This window comes from Sciurus vulgaris, assembly GCF_902686455.1.
Source record: "Sciurus vulgaris genome assembly, chromosome: 12".
In the NCBI taxonomy this organism is placed as follows: domain Eukaryota; kingdom Metazoa; phylum Chordata; class Mammalia; order Rodentia; family Sciuridae; genus Sciurus; species Sciurus vulgaris.
The window spans coordinates 60702167-60722261 of NC_136473.1; the positions used below are offsets into that span (position 1 = coordinate 60702167).

The 20095-nt window shown below is 36.8% G+C and overlaps 1 protein-coding gene across 4 annotated transcripts in view; it reads left to right on the plus strand.

Moving 5' to 3' along the window:
- The first annotated feature begins 507 nt into the window (after positions 1 to 507).
- Positions 508 to 20095, plus strand: part of NVL (nuclear VCP like) — a 136037-nt gene continuing 116449 nt past the window's right edge. For 3 of the 4 annotated variants that reach the window (XR_013758188.1, XR_013758189.1, XM_079106652.1), the window contains exons 1-4: positions 508 to 652; positions 5395 to 5468; positions 11694 to 11746; positions 11825 to 11924. Coding sequence is in view for 1 of the 4 variants with exons in the window: in XM_079106652.1 (XP_078962778.1) it covers positions 596 to 652; positions 5395 to 5468; positions 11694 to 11746; positions 11825 to 11924 (284 nt within the window). In the remaining 3 variants the exon portion in view is untranslated. The remainder of the gene's footprint in view (positions 653 to 5394; positions 5469 to 11693; positions 11747 to 11824; positions 11925 to 20095) is intronic. The other variant, XM_079106653.1, reaches the window with a different exon arrangement.

Consider the following 20095-nt stretch of genomic DNA (forward strand, 5'->3'; position numbering starts at 1 on the left):
AACTGGCGCCTTCCTTTTCTTTTTACACCCAGCCTCTTTTATCCTAATTTAACCATTCCTCATATCTTTGGTTTTGTTCAAGTTCCCCGCTAAAACTAATTCAGTATTCAAACTGGGAGCGGCTGGAACGGTTGGACGTGACAGACAAAACAACAACAACAACAAAAAAAACAACAAAACACAAAACAAAACAAAACAGAACAAAACAATCCAAATTAACCATCAACTGCAGACAAGAATCCCCGAGTGCCTAGGTCGGAATCACCCCTCCAGCTGCGGCGGGTCCACGTCCACCCAGGTGGGAACCAATAAAGTTGAGCGTATTCAAAAGGGGCCTAATCATCCAGGGCGTCTTGGACAAGCCTGGAAAAAAAAATAATGCTCCAAATTCCCTGAGGTTTTCTTCTTCTCTTCTCCAAGGAGTCTGCCCGCCCCTCACTCGCAGTACTCTTGTCTTGAGGAGAACGACTCGGGTTAGGCCGGGCGGGGAGCATTTCGGGTGCGGCGAGGACGGCGATTGCCGCGGACAGCTCCGAGAAGGCCCCCGATTCATGTGGTACCGGCGGCCGGAACTGAGGCCTCAGAGGTAGACGCAATGAAACCCAGACCCGCAGTGTTCGTGGATAATAAGCTCAAGCAGCGAATCATCCAGGTGTGTATTTTCCTTGGTTCGACTTCGCAGTGATCCCTAGCCCCTACCCCACAGCGTTGCTTTTCTTTTTAAGGGCGAACTCGACTAGCTTCCTGCCTTTTTCCCTTCCAGTCTGGGTTCGGGCGTGTGTCTGTGGACAAGTCTACTCTTTTGAGGGTGAGACAGGACCTTTTCTGTCCACGGTGGGGCGGAGAGTGGAGTTCGCCTTCCAGTGACAACCACCTTGGTTTGTTAAGTTGGGACAGACACTTTCTTCAGACGCCCACGTTGTACGAAGGCCTCAGAGGGTCATAAAGAAAACATTAATGGTCTATTCTCAAGGAGGTAGCTGTAAATTGTGAGACGGTAAAAATAGGAAGCACGGGTTAAACATTATAGTAGGTTCCTTACCTGTTTTTTGTTTTTTCATTTTAATAACCATCAGTTATTGGCAAATGATAGGTCAGCAAACCATCTAAATTTAAAGGAGGGAGAGATTTTCCTTCACATTGGAGTTTGTGACCTATGTACTCAACTTGTTTTGCCTTTACTTCATTAGTCACTGTGCACTTTCCTTTTAGGATCCTTTTCTACCAGCCTCGAAATGTTGGAAGTGGCCTTAGTTTTTGCTTCCTTGAACCTGCATCCTCCTTCCTCAGCTTCTCCTTCCTCATCCTCCTCACTTATCTTTCTGTATTTCGTAGTTATCTCATCCAGATTACTACCTTCAAATATTGTCTACATATTCATGACTCTTAAATTTGTATCAGCAGTCTAGGTTTTATCTTGGATTCCAGATTAGTATATCCAGCTGTCTAGTTGACTCTTCTCTTGAATGCCTGTCCAGTAGCTATCTCCAACTTAACATGTCCCAAACCAAGCTTTCGATTTTTCCTCCAAATATATCTTAGTGTTCTGTATTTTAGAAAATGACTCCACCCTTCATCCATTTGTTAACAAAAACCTCAAGAATCATTTTGACTCCTTTCTTTCACTCCTATATCCAATTCATCAACAATCTGTTTGACTTTATCTTCATAATAGTGTATATTCCAAATCCAAGCTCTTACTATTTCTCTCTCCAGCCATCCAATTCCGAACCTCTAATCTTCTTGTTATATAATTGCAAAAATCCATCTAACTGATATCTTTGATTCTACTTTTACCTAAAATCTATTCACTACATAGCATCCAGAGAAGTTGTTTTAAAGGCTAAATTGCAGCTTGTCAGAGCTCTGCTCAAAACCCTTCAATAAACCAAGCTCAGTAATCCTAGCAGCCCAGGAGGCTGAGGCAGGAGAATTGTGAGTTCAAAGCCAGCCTCAGCAACTTAGTGAGACCTTGTCTTTAAATAAAATATAAAAAGGGGTGGGAATGTGGCTCTGGGTTCAATCCCTGGTACCAAAAACAAAGCAAAACAAAATCCTTAAGTGAACTTTGAGATACCTGGAGTAAAATCCAATCTAAAAAAGCTCTATTTTTTTTGTCTCAGCAGTTTTCTTGCTTACTCTGTCTTAATCACCCTGACTTTCTCTGACAGGACAAGCACAGGACCTTTGCCCTTACTGTTTACTCACTCTTGAATTGCTCTTCCTATAGATATTCCCACAACTTACTACTTCATTTTCTTCAGGTCACTGAGCAGAATCAAGTGGTCTGTTCTCAGTCAGGCCCACACTTGACTGCTTTTCAACTTTTGACATTATCAACTTTATAGTTTTCACTTGCCTCAGCCTCCTGAGCTGCTAGGATTATAGGTGTGCACCACCGTGCTTGGCTTATTGAAGGGTTCTGAGCAGAAGTCTGACAAGCTCCAATTTAGCCTCTAAAACAATCTCTCTGGCTGCTCCATAGGGAATAGATTTTAGGTAAAAGTAGAATCAAAGACATCAGTTAGGTGGCTATTGCAATTATATAGCAAGGAGATTGGTTTGGAATTGGACGGGCTCATTTGATCTGACACTATTGTCAACAGATAATTTATTAAGCATATCTAGTACAAGACTCAGAATTTTCCTAAATGTACATTTCTTCCCTGAGAGTTTATTGTGAGGTTATGGAGACACACATATAATGGGACAGTTATCATTTATGAAAAAGAAAAAAAAAAGATGTAGGGTTTAGTTTCTATTTTTTAAAATTGTTTTCAGTATTATTTCAGGTCTTATTTGATTTAAGACAATATTAAGTGCAGCCTATTGTGTTTGTCACAGGGAAGCAGGGAGCTGAAACTGCAAGCCTCGATTTTTGTATTCTGACTGAAAGAAATTTTAAAGTCATACACCAACAGTCATGCAAGAGAACTTTATTATAAGAGAAATTGAGGTGAAAGTAAAGTAGAAGCAAAGTGAGACTTAAGCTCTTAACATGATTTCCAGCTAGCTTCCTTGCTTTTATTTTCTACAGATAAACTGCCACCATTTGATTTCTTGTCCACCCTTAAGAGAGTTTAAAGAAGGACCCTAATTTAAAGAGTACTTTGTGACCTTACCACGCATTTCACTGCTCATTGATAGCTACCACCTGACATTTTGAAGAACACAGGGGATGAGAGAACATGTTAACATAATTTTATCTTCTCTTCCAAGTCACTCATGACTTATCCCTCAGAAAGAGCTCAGATCATATCCCTACTCATTTCAGTGGTTCTAAGCTGAAGGCTGAATTAAGTGTAGATTTTCCACTCTGATTTTTAGTATTGGTCCACTTGACTCCAGCTTCATTTCCCACTTCTTCACTATCTGTCCTGTGTCTTAATTGTGGTTTAAACTCCTCATTCCTTCCTTACCCCCAACCCCTGGCAAACACCATTCTACTTTGTATCTCTATGATTTTGACTACTCTGAGTATGTCACATAAATGGAATCATGTAGTATGAATTTTTGCAGGCCTATTTCACTTAATGTACTTGAGGTTCAGCCATGTAGCACATATGAGAATTTCCTTCCTTTTTAAGACTGCATGCTACTCCATTGTATGTGTATGCTACATGTTGCTTATCCATTCATCCATCCATGGACATTTGGGTTGCTTCCCAGTTTTAGCAGTTGTGAAGAATTCTGCTATAAATATGAGTGTACAAATACTTCTTTGAGATTCAGGTTTCAGTTCTTTTGCATATATACTCAGGAACAGGGATGCTGAATTAGTTACTCCATATCTTTGCCAACACTTGTTGTTTTCTGTGTTTTTATACTGGTCAGCCTGATGGATGTAAAATGTTATCTGGTAGATTTGATTTTCATTTTCCTAGTGATTATCGATATTGAACAACTTTTCATGTGCTTATGGGCCACTTGTATATCTTTGGAAAGTCTGTTCAAGTCTTTTGTCCATGCGTGAATGAGTTGTTTTGTGTTGTTGAGTTTTAGGGGTTCTGTGTACCTTATGGATCTTATTCTCTTGTCAGATATGGGAATTGAAAATATTTTCTCATAGATGGACATAATACCTTTAGTTTGTTTATTTAGTTTTTTTATGTGGTGCACGGGAATGAACCCATTGCTTCACACATGCTAGGCAAGTGCTCTACCAATGAGTTACAGCCTCAGTCCCTGGGCCTTTACTTTTATTCATTTATTTATATTTCGTGGTAAGAATTGAACCCAGTGCCTCACACATGCTAGGCAAATGCTCTGCCACTGTGCCACAATCTCAGCCCAGTGTTTTTTTTTTTTTTGTTTTGTTTTAGTTATACTTGATAGTAGAGTGTATTTTGACATATCATACGTACATGGAGTATTACTTCCTATTGTGGCTGTGCATGATGTGGAGTCATATTGTTTGTATGTTCATATATTAACATAGGGAAGTTATGTCCAATTCATTCTACTGTTTTTCCCATTCCTGTCTCCCCCCCACCCTCAATCCTGTGAACCTTTATCTCATCCCTCCCATTGTGAGTTAGCATCCATATATCAGATGGAACATTCGGCATTTGGTTTTTTGGACTTGTCTTATTTTACTTAGGATAATAGTCTCCAGTTTCATCCATTCACTGGCAGATGCCATAATTTCATTCTTCTTTATGGCTGAGTAATATTCCATTGCATACATGTACCATCAGAAACTGACTTTGAACTTTAGAGCCTCCTGCCTCAGTCTCCCAAGCCTCTGAGAGTTACTTAATAGTAGGATTTGTGTGCCCATTGGGCATTGCAGATTCTCATACCTTTGAATCAGATTTACACGGCCATTCTTGTTTCCTGTTTTACATTGATATTTGCTTTTCATCACTATAATCTTTAAAAAACAAGTTTCGTGAAGATACAGTGCCATTTATGAGGCGATTTAATGTTGAAATGAATTTCCTCAAAGTTAGTTTCTGCAGGGTCAGATGACATATGTCACTTTGTTCCCTTATTTAAAATATCTGATCAGTTTACTGCTGTTCTGTTGTGTTTGGGAATGTAGAGTATAGCCTACACTCATTACTATAAAGATGTTCTAGTTATTTTTTTATTTTTTATTTTATTTTTTTTTGCGGTGCTGGAGATTGAACCCAGGGCCTTATGCTTGTGAGGCAAGTACTTTACCAACTAGATGATCTAGTTATGAATATTCTTGTGTTTTCATTCATGGTGATAATGTTAATTCTAATTTCATATTGACAATTATTTGGTGACTTTTTAAATGTTTTTGGTATACTTTATTAATGAAGAGTTTAAAGTATAATATGTTTCAATAGCTTGATCTCTTGTTTCTTGATAAAATCAGAGTTTGAAATATTAAGTGTTTTGTGTTTTTCATATTTTCTGTTTTAGTACCTCACCAGTAATAGATGTGGCAAATATGTGGACACTGGAATCTTAGCATCTGATTTGCAAAGAATGTACAGGTAAAGAAATGTAGTTTCTAGATCCTTGCTTCTTCACCTCTACCATTTTAGAAGTTTCCATGGAGCTTAAATTTCCAGTTGATATCAATGGCTGCTGGCATTACCTCTTTGATCCATATGCTTAGAATTAAATTCATGTTATATAGACATCTGTAAGCATCTATTATATGCAGTGAGCTATCCTTTTCACTAGGGGTGATGACTACTTTTTACTTTTCAGAATCTTACACAGTCTGGTCAGAAGATAGAGATATTACTTTCTTTCCTGCTTTATTAGAAAACAAAAACTATCCGTAATGATCTCTTTCAGTTTCCTATCTAGAAATATATCACTCAATGAGACTTCCCACTGAAGATTAAATTCTTTTTTTCTTTTTTTCTTTTGGTACCAGGGATTGAACGCAGGGGCACTTGACCAGCGAACCACATCCCCAACCCTGTTTCGTATTTCTTTTAGAGACAGGGTCACACTGAGTTGCTCAGCACCTCGCTTTTGCTGAGGCTGGCTTTGAACTCCTGATCCTCTTGCCTCAGCCTCCCAAACTGCTGAGATTACAGGCATGTGCCACCATGCCCGGCCTCTCTTTCACTATTAATCCCACCTCTTCTCTTTTTCATTGGTTCATTGACTCTGCTTCGTATGTTTCAGTGTATTTATATTCTTTTCCTCCTTAGCCTGTGAATTAGTTTGCTGTGGACTGCTATAACAAAGTATATTGATTGAGTGGCTTAAATAACAAATTTAATTGCTCACAGTTCTGGAGGCTGGAAGTCCAAGTGAAGACATCAGTAGCTTTGTTTCTTTGTCTTCACTTGGACTTTGCTCTGTGAAAACCTTTCTGTATCCTAATCCTAACACACCAGTCATATTGGGTTAGAGTCCACCCATGTGACCTCATTTTACCTTAATTATTTCTAAACCCTCTATCTCCAAGTACAGTTATGTTCTCAGGTACTGGGGATTAGAACTTTAACATGAGTTTGTGAGAGACACAATTAAACTCATTGCACAAGTAATTCATGTCCTTCCCAAATTCTTTTCCTTCTCATATGTGGATATATTCATCCATTCCAGCAGCCCCAAAGGTCTTAACCTATTTCCTTTTTGCTTAACAGTTCTTTAGTTTATATCTTTCCTCTCACATTGTACTATGAGCAGCCAGGAGAAACCAGGCCACATTTCAACATTTTGCTTATAAATCTCAGCAAAATATCCATTCTTCCTTACAGTTCTGTTTTCTACAAAAATGGAAAATAATTCAGCCAAGTCCTCTGCCCCTTCATGACAAGGAGCATCTGTCCTCCATTTTCCAAAGACATGTTTTTCATTTCTGAGACCTAAGAAAAACATCTTTAGCGTTCATATTTCTACAATCTGTTCCTGATGAATATATATCTTTAAGACTACTGAAGTTTCCTTTAGGTTCTTTTTTGTGATCCTTCCCCAGAATCCCCTTTAATGTCTATATTTCTATCAGTAGCTTCCTGAAAGCAATGTAGGGGTTTTTTGGTACTGTGGATTGAACCTAGAGCTGCTTTATCACTGAGCTACATCCCCAGCCCCTTTATAATTTTGTTTTGATGTAGAGTCACCCTAAGCTGCCCAACTGGCCTTGAATTTGTGATCCTTCTGCCTCAGCCTCCTGAGTAGCTGGGATTACAGGCATGCGCCATGGCGCTAGGGTCTAACTTGACATTTAAGTGACTCTTCACCCACTGGATAAAATTGAACCCCTTTTTCTAAAATAAACATATCAACTCTTCCAGCCTTGTTAATTTGCCACTTTCACATTTGTACTTTACCATTCAGTCTACAGAGCTTTATAGAGTATAGGCCTTAAAAGTTGAACAGCCCAGGCGTGTGCCATTGTGCCCAACCCTTTTTAGTTTTTATTTTGAGGGTCTCCCTAAGTTGCTTAGGGCCTTGCTAAGTGTGGCAAGGCTTCTGATTGTGGTCTTAAACTTGAAATCCTCCCACCTCAGCCTCCCCAACTGCTGGGAATAAAGGTGTATGCCACTGCACCCATCCCAAAATTACTTTTTTAAATGGCCATGATTTCATACAATATTTCTTTTATTAAAACTTTTTATTTTGATATAATTTCAAATAAAGAAAAATTGAAAGAATGGTAAACTTAAAGAAAAATTGAAAGAACAGTATATAGAAAGAGTACCCTTGTACTCTTTACCTAGAGTGCCTGTATTATCTGTCACCAAAAGAACAAAGATTTGTGTCGGGAGGTATCAGGGATTGAATCTGGGACCTCTAGTTTGCTAGGCAAGCACTTTACCAGTGACCTATACTCCCTATTCTTTTTTAAATTTTATTTTGAGACGTAATCTTGCTAAGTTGCCAAAAGGCCAGACTCAAATGTGGATTCTCCTGCTTCAACCAACAGAGTAACTAGAATTATAGGTGTGGCCATTGTGTCCCTAGAAGAGTAAAGACTTTCTATTACATAACTGTAGTTCATTTATTTAAACTAGAAAATATGTTGGTTGTACAATAATATTATCTAATTTGTATTCTTATTTTGCTTATTATGTCATTAATGTCCTTTATTATTTTGTGTTTTTTTTTTTTTTCCCTAGACCAGAATCTAATCCATGATCATACTTGGTTGTTCCATCTTTTTAGTCTTCTTCAATCTGTATTGGTTCCTCAGCTTTTCTTTGTTTTTCATGATTTTGACACTTGAAGATTATAGGATCGTTTTTATATCTTAAATCCCGAAATTTGGATTTTTCCTCTGTTTCCCCATGGTTAGAATCAGGTTATATTGTTTGAATGGAATATCATAGAAACAATGTGACCTCAGAAGCCACAGAATGTTTGTGATATTAATTGCTTAAGTTTGTTTTACTTTTAAGGTTATATTTATTGGGTCAATCTGTTTATTAATTTGATATAAATAATTTAAAAGAATTTACTCAAGTTTCATAAATATCTGTTCCTTATGAAGCTTTTATCTGCCATCTTTACTACATGATCTTGCTAGAAATGTTTAACTTGAACTTAAATAATGAGGAAATAAAAAATAAATCTAGACCTGGGGATATTTTATGAATTAACTGGTCTGAGCCTTTTAAAAATGTGTCTGTTTGCAGAAGATCCTAAAAATTCCACCAAGAAATTGCTAGAGCTAATAAACAAATTCAGCAAGATAGTAGGCTACAGAAGCAATCGTTTTCCTATATACCAAAATGAATGAACTGAAAAAGGCATCAGGAAAACAATTTTATTCACATAAGCCTCAAAACAAAAACAAAAATTTTAAAAACCCAACAAAACCCTAGGAATAAGTCTAACCAGGGAGGTGAAAGACTTCTACAATGAAAACTATAGACCACTGAAGAAAGAAATTGAAGTCCTCAGAAGATGGAAAGACCACCCGTGTTCATGGATAGGCAGAATTAATATTGTTAATATGACTGTACTACCAAAAGCAACATACAGATTCAGTGCAGTCCTCATTGAAATATCAATGACTTTCTTCACAGAACTAGAAAAAACAATCCTGAAATTCATTTGGAAGAAGAAAAGACCCAGAATAGATAAAGCAATTGTAAGCCAAAATAGCAATGCTAGGGGCATCATAATATCTGACTTCAAATTATACTACAGAGCTGTAGTAACAAAAATTGCATGGTACTGGCATAAAAACAGACACATAGACCAGTGGTACAGAATAAAAGACAAAGACAAACCCCACACATCTGCAGGCATCTGATCCTTGACAAAGGTATTAAAAACATACACTGCTGGGGAGATAGCTCAGTTGGTAAAGTGCTTGCCTTGCAAGCACAAGGCCATGGGTTCGATTCCCAGCACCAAAAAAAAAAAAAAAAAAAAAAATACACTGGAGGAAAGACAACCCTTTTAACGAATGGTGCTGGGAAAACTGGTTATCTACATGTAGAAGAATGAAACTGGACCCTTACCTCTCACCTTGCACAAAAGTCAACTCAAAATGAATCAAAGAAAGTGTAGGGTTAAAACTGCAGCATATAGGCACAGGCAACAACTTTCCCAATAGGACCTTTAAAGCTCAGGAAATAAGGACAAGAGTTAATAAGTGGGACGTCAACCAATTAAATAGCTTCTGCACAGCAAAGGAAACAATTAAGAATGTGAAGAGAAAGCCTACAGAATGGGAGAAAATCTTTGCTAGCTGCTCTTCTGGCAGAGGATTAATATCTAGAATATATGAAGAACTCAAATTTTTTTCACAAAGAAATCAAATAAACCAACTAATAAAATGGGCAAATGAATTAAACAGACACTTCTCAAGAGAAAAAAATACAAATTTCTAACAAATATATGAAAAAATATTGAACATCATTAGCAGTTAGGGAAGTGCAAATCAAAACTACAGAGATTTCATCTCACACCTATGAGAATGGCAGTCATCAAGAATTCAGATAGTTATACTGGAGAAAAAGGAACACTTGTACACTGTTGGTGGGATTGTAAAGAGTATAACCACCAAGGAAATCAGTTCAGAGGTTCCTCAAAAGAATAGGCATGGAACCACCATGTGACCTACCTAGCTGCCCACTCCTTGGTACTTTATCCTAAAGAATTAAGGTCATCACATTATAGTGATACATGCATACCCATGTTTATAGCAGCACAATTCACAGTAGCTAAACTATGTAAACTGCTTGGGTGTCCTTCAATGGATGAATGGATAAAGAAAATACATACATATATAGATATATACACTATAGCGTTTTATTCAGCCATGAAGAAAAATGAAATTATGTTGTTTGCAGGAAAATGAGTAGAACTGGAGACCATTATGTTAAGCAAAATAAGCCAAACTTGGGGCTGGGGAGATAGCTTGGTCGGTAGAGTGCTTGCCTTGTAAGCATAAAGCCCTGGGTTCGATCCCCAGCACCCAAAAAAAAAAAAAAAAAAAAAGCCAAACTCAGAAGGTCAAGGGTCATATGTTTTCTTTCATATGTGGAAGCTAAAGAGGAAAAAGGAAAAGAAAGATGGTGGTGGGTGTGATCTCATGAAAATATAAAGAAGATCAGGAGAGTCACGAGACTAGGGGGTGGGCAGAGGGGAGGGGGAAAGTGCTGGAGAGTGATACTGACCCAAATTATATTGTTATATTGTGAGTATATGTGAATATGTAACAACAAATTCCATCATTATGTATAAGCATAATATGCCAATGAAAAATGTGAAAGAGAAAATGAAAAAAAGTCAGTATCAAAAAAAGAAAGATGATTATAATTTAAATGAGTCTGAAGAGATAAGAAAGCAAAGTGAATGCATGAACCTTGACTAGACCCTACGTTAAAGGAAGAAAATCTAAGAACATCTTGGGGAAACAGTTTTGAAGAAATTTTAATGTAGATTGTTTATTAAATAATATTTTATCAATATTAAATTTCTTGCGTGTGCTAATTTTACTACAGTTATGTAGATGAATGTCATTTTTTACAGAGAGGCATGCTAATTTTTGAGGTGAAATGCCTGTAACTAATTTTCAAATGATTCTGCCAAAAATATTTTCTCTGTATATAAGAAGTAAAGTAAATCTGGCAAAGTTAACAATTTGAGAATACAGGTAAAGATTATATGGAGATATTCATTACATTCTTTCAAAATTTTGGTACGTTTGAAATTTCAAACTATAAATATTCTAAGAAAATGAACTAGTAAGAAAAGAATAATATTGAGAAAATGCAGGGTAAAAATATAAACATAAAAGTTCTTTAAAAATAGGTTCATGGGTGCTGGGGTTGTAGCTCAATGGTATAGGACTTGCCTAGCATATATGAGGCACTAGGTTCAGTTCTCAGCACTGCAAATAATACATAAGGCTGGGAGATAGCTCAGCTGGTAGAGTGCTTGCCTCGCAAGCACAAGGCCCTGAGTTCGATCCCCAGTACCGCCAAAAAAAAAAAGAAAAAAAATACATGGGGGCTGGGGAGATAGCTCAGTCGGTAGAGTGCTTGCCTTGTAAGCACAAGGCCCTGGGTTTGATCCCCAGCACCCCCCCCAAAAAAAAACAAACAAAAAAAACTACAAAACGGTTCATCAACAACTAAAAAGATACTTTAAAAAATAGGTTCATGTCAGTGTGAAGAGTGGCATATTTATATTTATGCAAAATTATGTGATTCATTTAGATTGAGTTTAATGAAAAAATAAGACCACTGTACTAAAATTTCTTCTTCCTTTTTTTTTTTTTTTTTTTTTTTTTCCAGTATAGACTATGGTCGAAGAAAAAGAAATGCTTTTAGGATTCAGGTAGAAAAAGGTGAGTCTTCTTGTCAGAGCTAAATCTATAGTTTGTAGAACTGTTGTAGCTCATGGCATTTTTGTTTGTTTATTTCAGTATTTAGCATAATTAGTAGTGAGAAAGAAGTGAAGAATCTGGCAGAATTAGAAGATGAACATGTGGCAAAAAGAGCAAGGCAAGGTGAAGAGGATAATGAGTGAGTATTACAAAATGGAGGATGTTTTCCCCCCTGAAATGTCATATTCATACTTGTAAAACTTTCAGTGTTACTTCATTGCCAATCTGGCCCTGTGTAATACTTATTTCTACATACTTTGTCTGCCAGATTTATAGGATGCTTACAGCTCCCCGAAGACTTCAGATATTTTCTTTTTGCTTTTCTATGGTGATTTTCTGTGAGTGTGGTATTCATTTTCCTTTCATAAGTTTCTACTCATCCTTGAAGAGTCTAGTTGAAGCTGGGTGCTGTGATGCATATTTGTAATCCCAGCTACCTTGAAGACTGAGGAGGAGGATCACATGTTTGAGGCTAGACTTGGCAATTGGCAAGCTCTGTCTCAAAATAAAATCTTTAAAAGAGACTGGGGATGTAGCTCACACTTAACTATTATGTGTGAGAACCTGGGTACTGTTAAAAAAAGGGGGGGATCAGTTGAGATGTTCTTAAGATACTCTTTTTTGGGAGGGTTCTGGAGAGTGAATGTAGGGGTACTTTATCACTGATTTACACCCATAGCCCTTTTTATTTATTTTTAAAATTCTGAGATAGGATCTCACTAGGTTGCCCAGGTTGTCCTCTAACTTGTGATTTTTCTGTCTCAGCCTTCCAAGTTGCTGAGATTATAGGTGTGTGCCACCATCCTGACCTTCTTAGACATACTTTTTAGTGTTTCCTTATATCCTTGTTTCAGATGTTTATTATAATCATTAGTACATCATATTGCATTCAAATTATTTGTGTACTTTTTAGCATTACCAACAGAGCTCATTGTTATTTTTGTTTTTCTCTGCCCAAATATAATGCCAAATACATTAAAAGTTGTCATTTAATTTTGTTGCTTAAGAAATAAAGTCAAGGCCATGCATGTGGGGACACACCTATAATCCCACTGACTTGGAAGGCTGAAGTGGGAAGATAGCCTAGTTTGAGGTCAGCCTGGGCAGCTTAGCCAGACCCTATCTCAAAATAAGATAAGGTATGGGGATGTTGCTTTGTTAATATGCCCCTGAGTTCAAACTACTTTTTTGAAATCAATCAATCAATCACTAAATAAATAAATAAAAAGGAAGAAATAAAGTTGAGGATTTTAAAATAATTGAAGTTATAATTGAGATAGAATAAGCCGTACATTTTAAAAGTGTACAATTTGTTGAGTTTTGACATATGTCTATCTCACTAAACCATCACCGTAAGCAAGATGCTAAAATTTCCCATCTACTCCAAAAGTTTTCTTGTTCCTCATTGTAATTTACTTTTCCTTCCATCCTGTTTCCAAGCAGCCACTTATCTGTTTCCTGTCTGTGCATGTTAGATTGCATTTTCTAGAACTTAGTATTTGCTTTATTTATGTGTAGCATCCTGAATGTAGGGTTTTTTGCTTGCTAGGCAAGCACTCTATGCATTGAGTTAAATCATCAGCCCTTTTTATTTTATTTTGAGACAGTGTGTCTTCCTGACTTCAAACTTGCCTTCTTCTTGCCTCAGCCTCTGGAATTGCTGGGGTTAATAGGTATGCACTGCTGTGCATGGCTCAGTATATAACTTTCTTTTATTTTGACACTGGGGATTGGACCCTGGGTGTTACTATTACTGAGCTACTGCCTCAGCCCTTTTTATTTTGAGACAGAGTCTCACTAAGTTGCTGAACGTGACCTTAAACTTGGGATCCCGCCTCAGTGTCCTGAGTTGCAGGGCTCATAGGTGTGTGCCACCTCATCTGGCTCAGTATATGCTTCTAAAATTTGGATTCTTTCCCTTAGCATAATGATTTCAAGAATGATTAGTTTTGTTTTGTAATTGGAAGGGATTCAATAGGTCCCTTAGAGGGGAACCTACCTCAGGACAATGGGGTCTTGACAAATGCCGTAGAAAAGGATTTCTAGGTGCATCAAATATGGAGGCACAGAGATTATTTAGGAAAACTAGGAATACATATTCAAAGGAGAATGGACAATGTGGAGAGTGAGAGATGCTTTTGGGATTCTGAGGCTCTTCTAAAGGAAACTTGGTAAACGATACCCATAGGAAGGTTTGTGGGAATAATATCAGTGTGGTGATCACATGATGTTTTAAGTTGCTTTGGCAGTTCTCAGGATCCTTAAGTTGATATCTCCATAATCTGATCAATAGGTAAGGTTAGGAAAGTCCCAATGTTACAGGTTTCATATCTCCCTGTCCTCAAATTATTATAAAAATACATGCCTTACTGGGCTAATTATTATAAAAATGCATGCCCTACTGGACTAATTAATACTTCAAAGGGCAATCTTTATTGGCGAATTCCAGTAACTTTAAGATTATAAGTAAAGATTTGTACATTTGCCAGAAATTTGTGAGTCTCAGACTTGGGAGGAATACTGGCTTTGGGAGTGAAGGTATGAGGAACATTAGTACAGACTTTTAGATTAGAGTTATTCCTTCCTTCCTTTATTCCTCTTTCCACTAGGGATTTAACTAAGAGGTGCTCTACCACTGAGCTACATACCCAGCCCTTCTAATTTTTTTTATTTTAAGACATGGTCTCACTAAGTTGTTGAGGCTGGCCTTGAACTTTCCATCTTCCTGCCTCCCAAGTAGGTGGTATTACAGGTGTGTACCACCATGCCCAAATGAAGTTGGAATCTTCTTTATCTTTCTTTTTTCTCCTTTGTGTTTTATAAAATTTCGTCTTTCCTATGTTGTAGATATATAATAGTTCATTGCTTTTTATTGGTGATTTTGGATATACCACAAATTTTTTTTATTCATTTGTCTATTCAAGAACAGTTGTATTATTTCCAGTTTTGGGCTATTATAAAGAAAGCTGCTAAGAGCATTTATATCCAGGTCTTTGAAAAGTGTTTGATTTCTTTTTTTATTTATTTAATTTTTAATGTTTTTTCATTAAAATATTTTTTATTTTTATAGACATATTTTGATTCATTGTACACAAAGGGGGTACAACTTTTCATTTCTATGGTTGTACACAATGTATATTAATGCCATTCATTTAATCATACATGTATAGGGTTATACTGTCTGTTTCATTCTACTGTTTTTTCCATCCCCACTCCCTCCCATCCCTTTTTCCTCCTACACCATCCAAAGTTCCTTCATTCCTCTCTTCCCCCCACCACCCCCCATCGTTATATATTGTCAAGCACTTATCTGAGAAAACATTCGGCCTTTGGTTTTTTGGGCTTGGCCTATTTCACTTAGCATGATATTTTCCAGCTTCATTCATTTACCAGCAAATGCCATGATTTTATTCTTCTTTATGGCTGAGTAATATTCCATTGTGTACATATACCACAGTTTCTTTATCCATTCGTCAATTGAAGGGCATCTAGGTTGGTTCCACAATCTAGCTATTGTGAATTGAGCGCTGTGAACATTGATGTGGCTGCATCACTGTAGTATGCTGATTTTAAGTCCTTTGGGTATAAACCAAGGAGTGAGATAGGTAGGTCAAATGGTGGGTCCATTCCAAGCTTTCTGAGGAATCTCCATACTGCTTTCCAGAGTGGCTGTACCAATTTGTAACACCACCAGCAATGTATGAGTGTGCCTTTTTCCCCACATGCACGCCAACACTTATTATTGCTTGTGTTCTTAATAACAGCCATTCTAATTGGAGTGAGATGAAATCTTAGGGTGGTTTTAATTTGCATTTCTCTAATTACTAAGGATGATGAGCACGTTTTATGTATTTGTTGATCACCTGTAGATCTTCTTCTGTGAGGTGTCTGCCCAATTCCTTACCCTTTTATTGATTGAGTTCTTTGTATTTTGGGTGTATAGTTTTTTAAGTTCTTTATAAACTTTGGAGATTAGTACTCTGTCTGAGGTGTGTGTGGAAAAGATTTTCTCCCACTCACATTATTGTTTCCTTTTCACATTATTAATTGTTTCCTGGGCTGAGAAAAAAACTTTTTAGTTTGAATCTATCCCATTTATTGATTCTTGCTTTTATTTCTTGTGCTATGGGGGTCTTGTTAAGGAAGTCTGGTCCTAAGCCAACATGATGGAGATTCAGGCCTCCTTTTTCTTCTATTTGGTGAAGGGTCTCGGGTCTAATTCCTAGATCCTTGATCCATTTTGAGTTGAGTTCTGTACAGGGAGAAATAGGAGTTTAGTTTCATTTTACTGCATATGAATTTCCAATTTTGCCAGCACCATTTGTTGAAGAGGCTCTTTTCTCCATTGTAAGTTTTTGGCACCCTTGTCTAGTATGAGGTTACTGTACTTATGTGAGTATGTCTCCATGTCTTCTATCCTGTGCTATTCTGGGTCTTTTGTTCTTCCAAATGAATTTCATGATTGCTTTTTCTGTTTCTATGAGAAATGTCGTTGGGATTTTAATTGGAATTGCATTAAATCTGTGTAGCACCTTTGGAAGTGTGGCCATTTTGATAATATTAATTCTGCCTATCCAAGAACATGGGAGATCTTTCCATCTTCTAAGGTCTTCCTCAATTTCTTTCTTCAGTGTTTTGTAGTTTCATTGTAGAGATCTTTTACCTCTTTGGTTAGATTAATTCCCAAGTAGTTTAATTTTTTTGAGGCTATTGTGAATGGAGTTGTTTTCCTCATTTCCCTTTCAGATGTTTCATCGCTTACGTATAAAAATGCTTTAGATTTATGCGTATTGATTTTATATCCTGCTGTTTTGCTGAATTCATTGATGAGGTCTTGAAGTTTTCTGGAGGAGTTTTTTGGATCCTCTAAATATAGAATCATGTCATCAGGAAATAGTGACAGCTTAAGTTCCTCTCTTCTTGTTTGTATCTCTTTAATTTCTTTAGTCTGTCTAATTGCTCTGGCTAGTTTTTTAAGTATGATGTTGAATAAAAGTGGTGAAAGAGGGCATCCCTGTCTTGTTCCGATTTTTAAAGGGAATGGTTTCAGTTTTTCTCCATTAACAGTGATGTTGGCCGTGTGCTTAGCATAAATAGTCTTTACAGTATTTAGGTATGTTCCCACTATCCCTATTTTGTCTAGTGTTTTGAGCATGAAAGGGTGTTGTATTTTGTCGAACGCTTTTTCTGCGTGAATTAAAATATCCATATGATTCTTATCCTTAAGTCTATTGACATGATGGATTATGTTTATTTACTTACGGATGTTGAACCATCCTTGCATTCCAGGGACGAACCCCACTTGATTGTGGTGCACAATTTTCTCAATGTGTTTTTGGATATGGATTGCCAGTATTTTGTACTGTCTTTTTTTGTTGTTGTTGTTGCTGGGGATCGAACACAGGGCCTTGTGCTCGCAAGGCAAGGACTCTACTGACTGAGCTATCTCCCCAGCCCGCCAGTATTTTGTTAAGGATCTTTGCATCTATATTCTTCAAGGATATTGGTCTAAAATTTTCTTTCCTTGATGTGTCTTTTCCCGGTTTGGGAATGAGGGTGATATTAGCTTCATAGAATGAGTTTGGTAGGGTTCCCTCCTTTTCTATTTCCTGGAATACTTTGAGAAGTGTTGGAATGAGTTCTTTGAAGGACTTGTAGAACTCGGCTGAGAATCCATCTGGTCCTGGGCTTTTCTTGGATGGTAGGCTTTTGATGGCTTCTTCTATTTCACTGCTTGATGTTGATCTGTTTAAATTGTGTATGTCCTCCTGGTTCAGTTTGGGAGGAGCATATGTCTCTAGAAATTTGTTGATCAGGCTGGGGAGATAGCTCAGCTGGTGCAAAGCTTGCCTCGCAAGCACAAGGCCCTGAGTTCGATCCCAAGTACCGCAAAACAAAAAAAAAAAAAAGAAAGAGAAAGAAAGAAATTTGTTGATGTCTTTGGCATTTTCTATTTTGTTGGAATATACATTTTCAAAGTAGCTTCTCATCATGTTATGTATTTCGGTGATGTCTTCGGGATATTTTCTTTTTCAACACGAATTCTAATAATTTGAATTTTCTCTCTCCTCTTTGTTAGTGTGTTAAGGGTTTGTCTATTTTGTTTACTTTTTCAAAGAACCAACTTCTTGTTTTGTCAAATTTTTGAATTGTTTCTTTTGTTTCAATTTCATTAATTTCATCTCTGATTTTAATTATTTCCTGTGTTCTACTACATTTGGTGTTGTTTTGTTCTTTTTCTAGAGCTTTGAACTGTAATGTTAGGTTATTTAGTTGTTGACCTTTTTATTCTTTTCTTTTCATTGCTCCATGCAATGAATTTTCCTCTTAGTACTGCTTTCATAGTGTCCCAGAGATTTTGATATGTTGTATCATCATTCTCATTTACCTCTGAGAATTTTTTTATCTCCTCCCTGATGTTTTCTGTTATCCGTGTTTCATTCGATAGCATATTATTTAGTCTCCAGGTGTTGGAGTAATTTCTATTTTTTATTTTGTCATTGATTTCTGATTTCATTCCACTATGATCTGAAAGAACACAAGGCAGTATCTCTGTTTTTTTTTTTTTTTTTTTTTTTTTTTGCTTTTCCAAACGGCTGCTTTGTGGTATAACATATGGCCTATTTTCAAGAAGGTTCCATGTGCTATGAGCACATGTTCCATCGCTCATTGATAGATGGAATATTCTATATATGTCTGTTAAGTCTAGGTTATTAATTGTGTTATTGAGTTCTGTGGTTTCTTTGTTTGGTTTTTGTTTGGAAGATCTATCCAGCGGTGACAGTGGTGTGTTAAAGTCACCCGAAATTATTGTGTTGTGGTCTGTTCAATTCCTGGAATTGAGAAGGATTTGTTTGTTGTACATGGATGCACCATTGTTTGGGACATAAATATTTATGATTGTTATGTCTTCCTGATTTTTGGTTCCCTTAATAAGGCAGTGTGAAATGTCCTTCTTTATCCCTTCTGACTAACTTTGGCTTGAAGTCCATTTTATCTGAAATAAGGATGGAAACTCCCACTTTTTTACTGAGTCTGTGTGTGTGGTAGGTTTTTTCCCATCCTTTCCCCTTTAGTCTATGGGAGTCTTTTTCTATGAGATGAATCTCAAAGGCAGCATATTGTTGGGTCTTTCTTTTTAATCCATTTTGCCAGTCTTTGTCTTTTGATTGATGAGTTTACGCCATTAACATTCAGGGTTATTATTGAGGTATGATTCATATTCCCAGACATTTGGGCTTCTTTTTGGTTTTTAACTTGGCTTGTTTTCTCCTTTGAATGGATTTTTCTCTAAGGTAGTTCCTCCCTTGCTGACCTACATTGTTGTTTTTCATTTCCGCCTCATGGAATATTTTTTGAGAATATTCTGTGTCGCAGGCTTTCTATTTGTAAATTCTTTTAACTTTTGTTTATCATGGGAAGATTTTATTTTGTCTTCAAATCTGATGGTTAGATTTGCTGGGTATAAGATTCTTGATTGGCAACCATGTTCTTGCAGAGCTTGAAATATGTTGTTCCAGGCCATTCTAGCTTTTAGAGTCTGGGTTGAGAAATCTGCTGATATCCATATTGGTTTCCCCCTATGTGTAATCTGATGCTTTTCTCTCACAGCCTTCAAAATCCTATCTTTATTTTTTTGTGTTCGGCATTTTCATTATCATGTTCCTTGGTGTGAATCTGTTGTGATTTTGTGAATTTGGTGTTCTGTAAGCCTCTTGTATTTGATTTTCCATTTCATTCTTCAGGCTTGGGAAATTTTCTGCTATTATTTCATTGAATAGGTTGTTCATTCCTTTGTTTTGTTTCTCTGTGCCTTCTTCAATTCTGATAATTCTTAAATTTGGTCTTCTCATGATGTCCCATAGTTCTTGGAGATTCTGTTCATGATTTCTTACCATCTTCTCTGTTGGGGCAACTTTATTTTCAAGATTAAATATTTTGTCTTCATTGTCTGAGGTTCTGTCTTCCAAGTGGTCTAATCTGTTGGTGATCCTTTCCATTGAGTTTTTAATTTGGTTTATTGTTTCCTTCATTTCAAGGATTTCCGTTTTTTTTTTTTTTTTTTTGAGAATCTCTATCTCTTTGTTGAAATGATCTTTTGCTTCCTGCAGTTGCTCCTTCAACTGCTTATTGGTATTATCATTCATTGCCTGCATTTTTTTTCTTATCTCATCCTTTGCTTCATGAATCATCTTAATCATGTATAATCTGAAGCCCTTTTCTGACATTTCTTCTAATATATTGTCACTGGATTCTATTAATAAGAATCTAGATTTGTTTGGATCATTTTCTTCCCTTGTTTTTTCATGT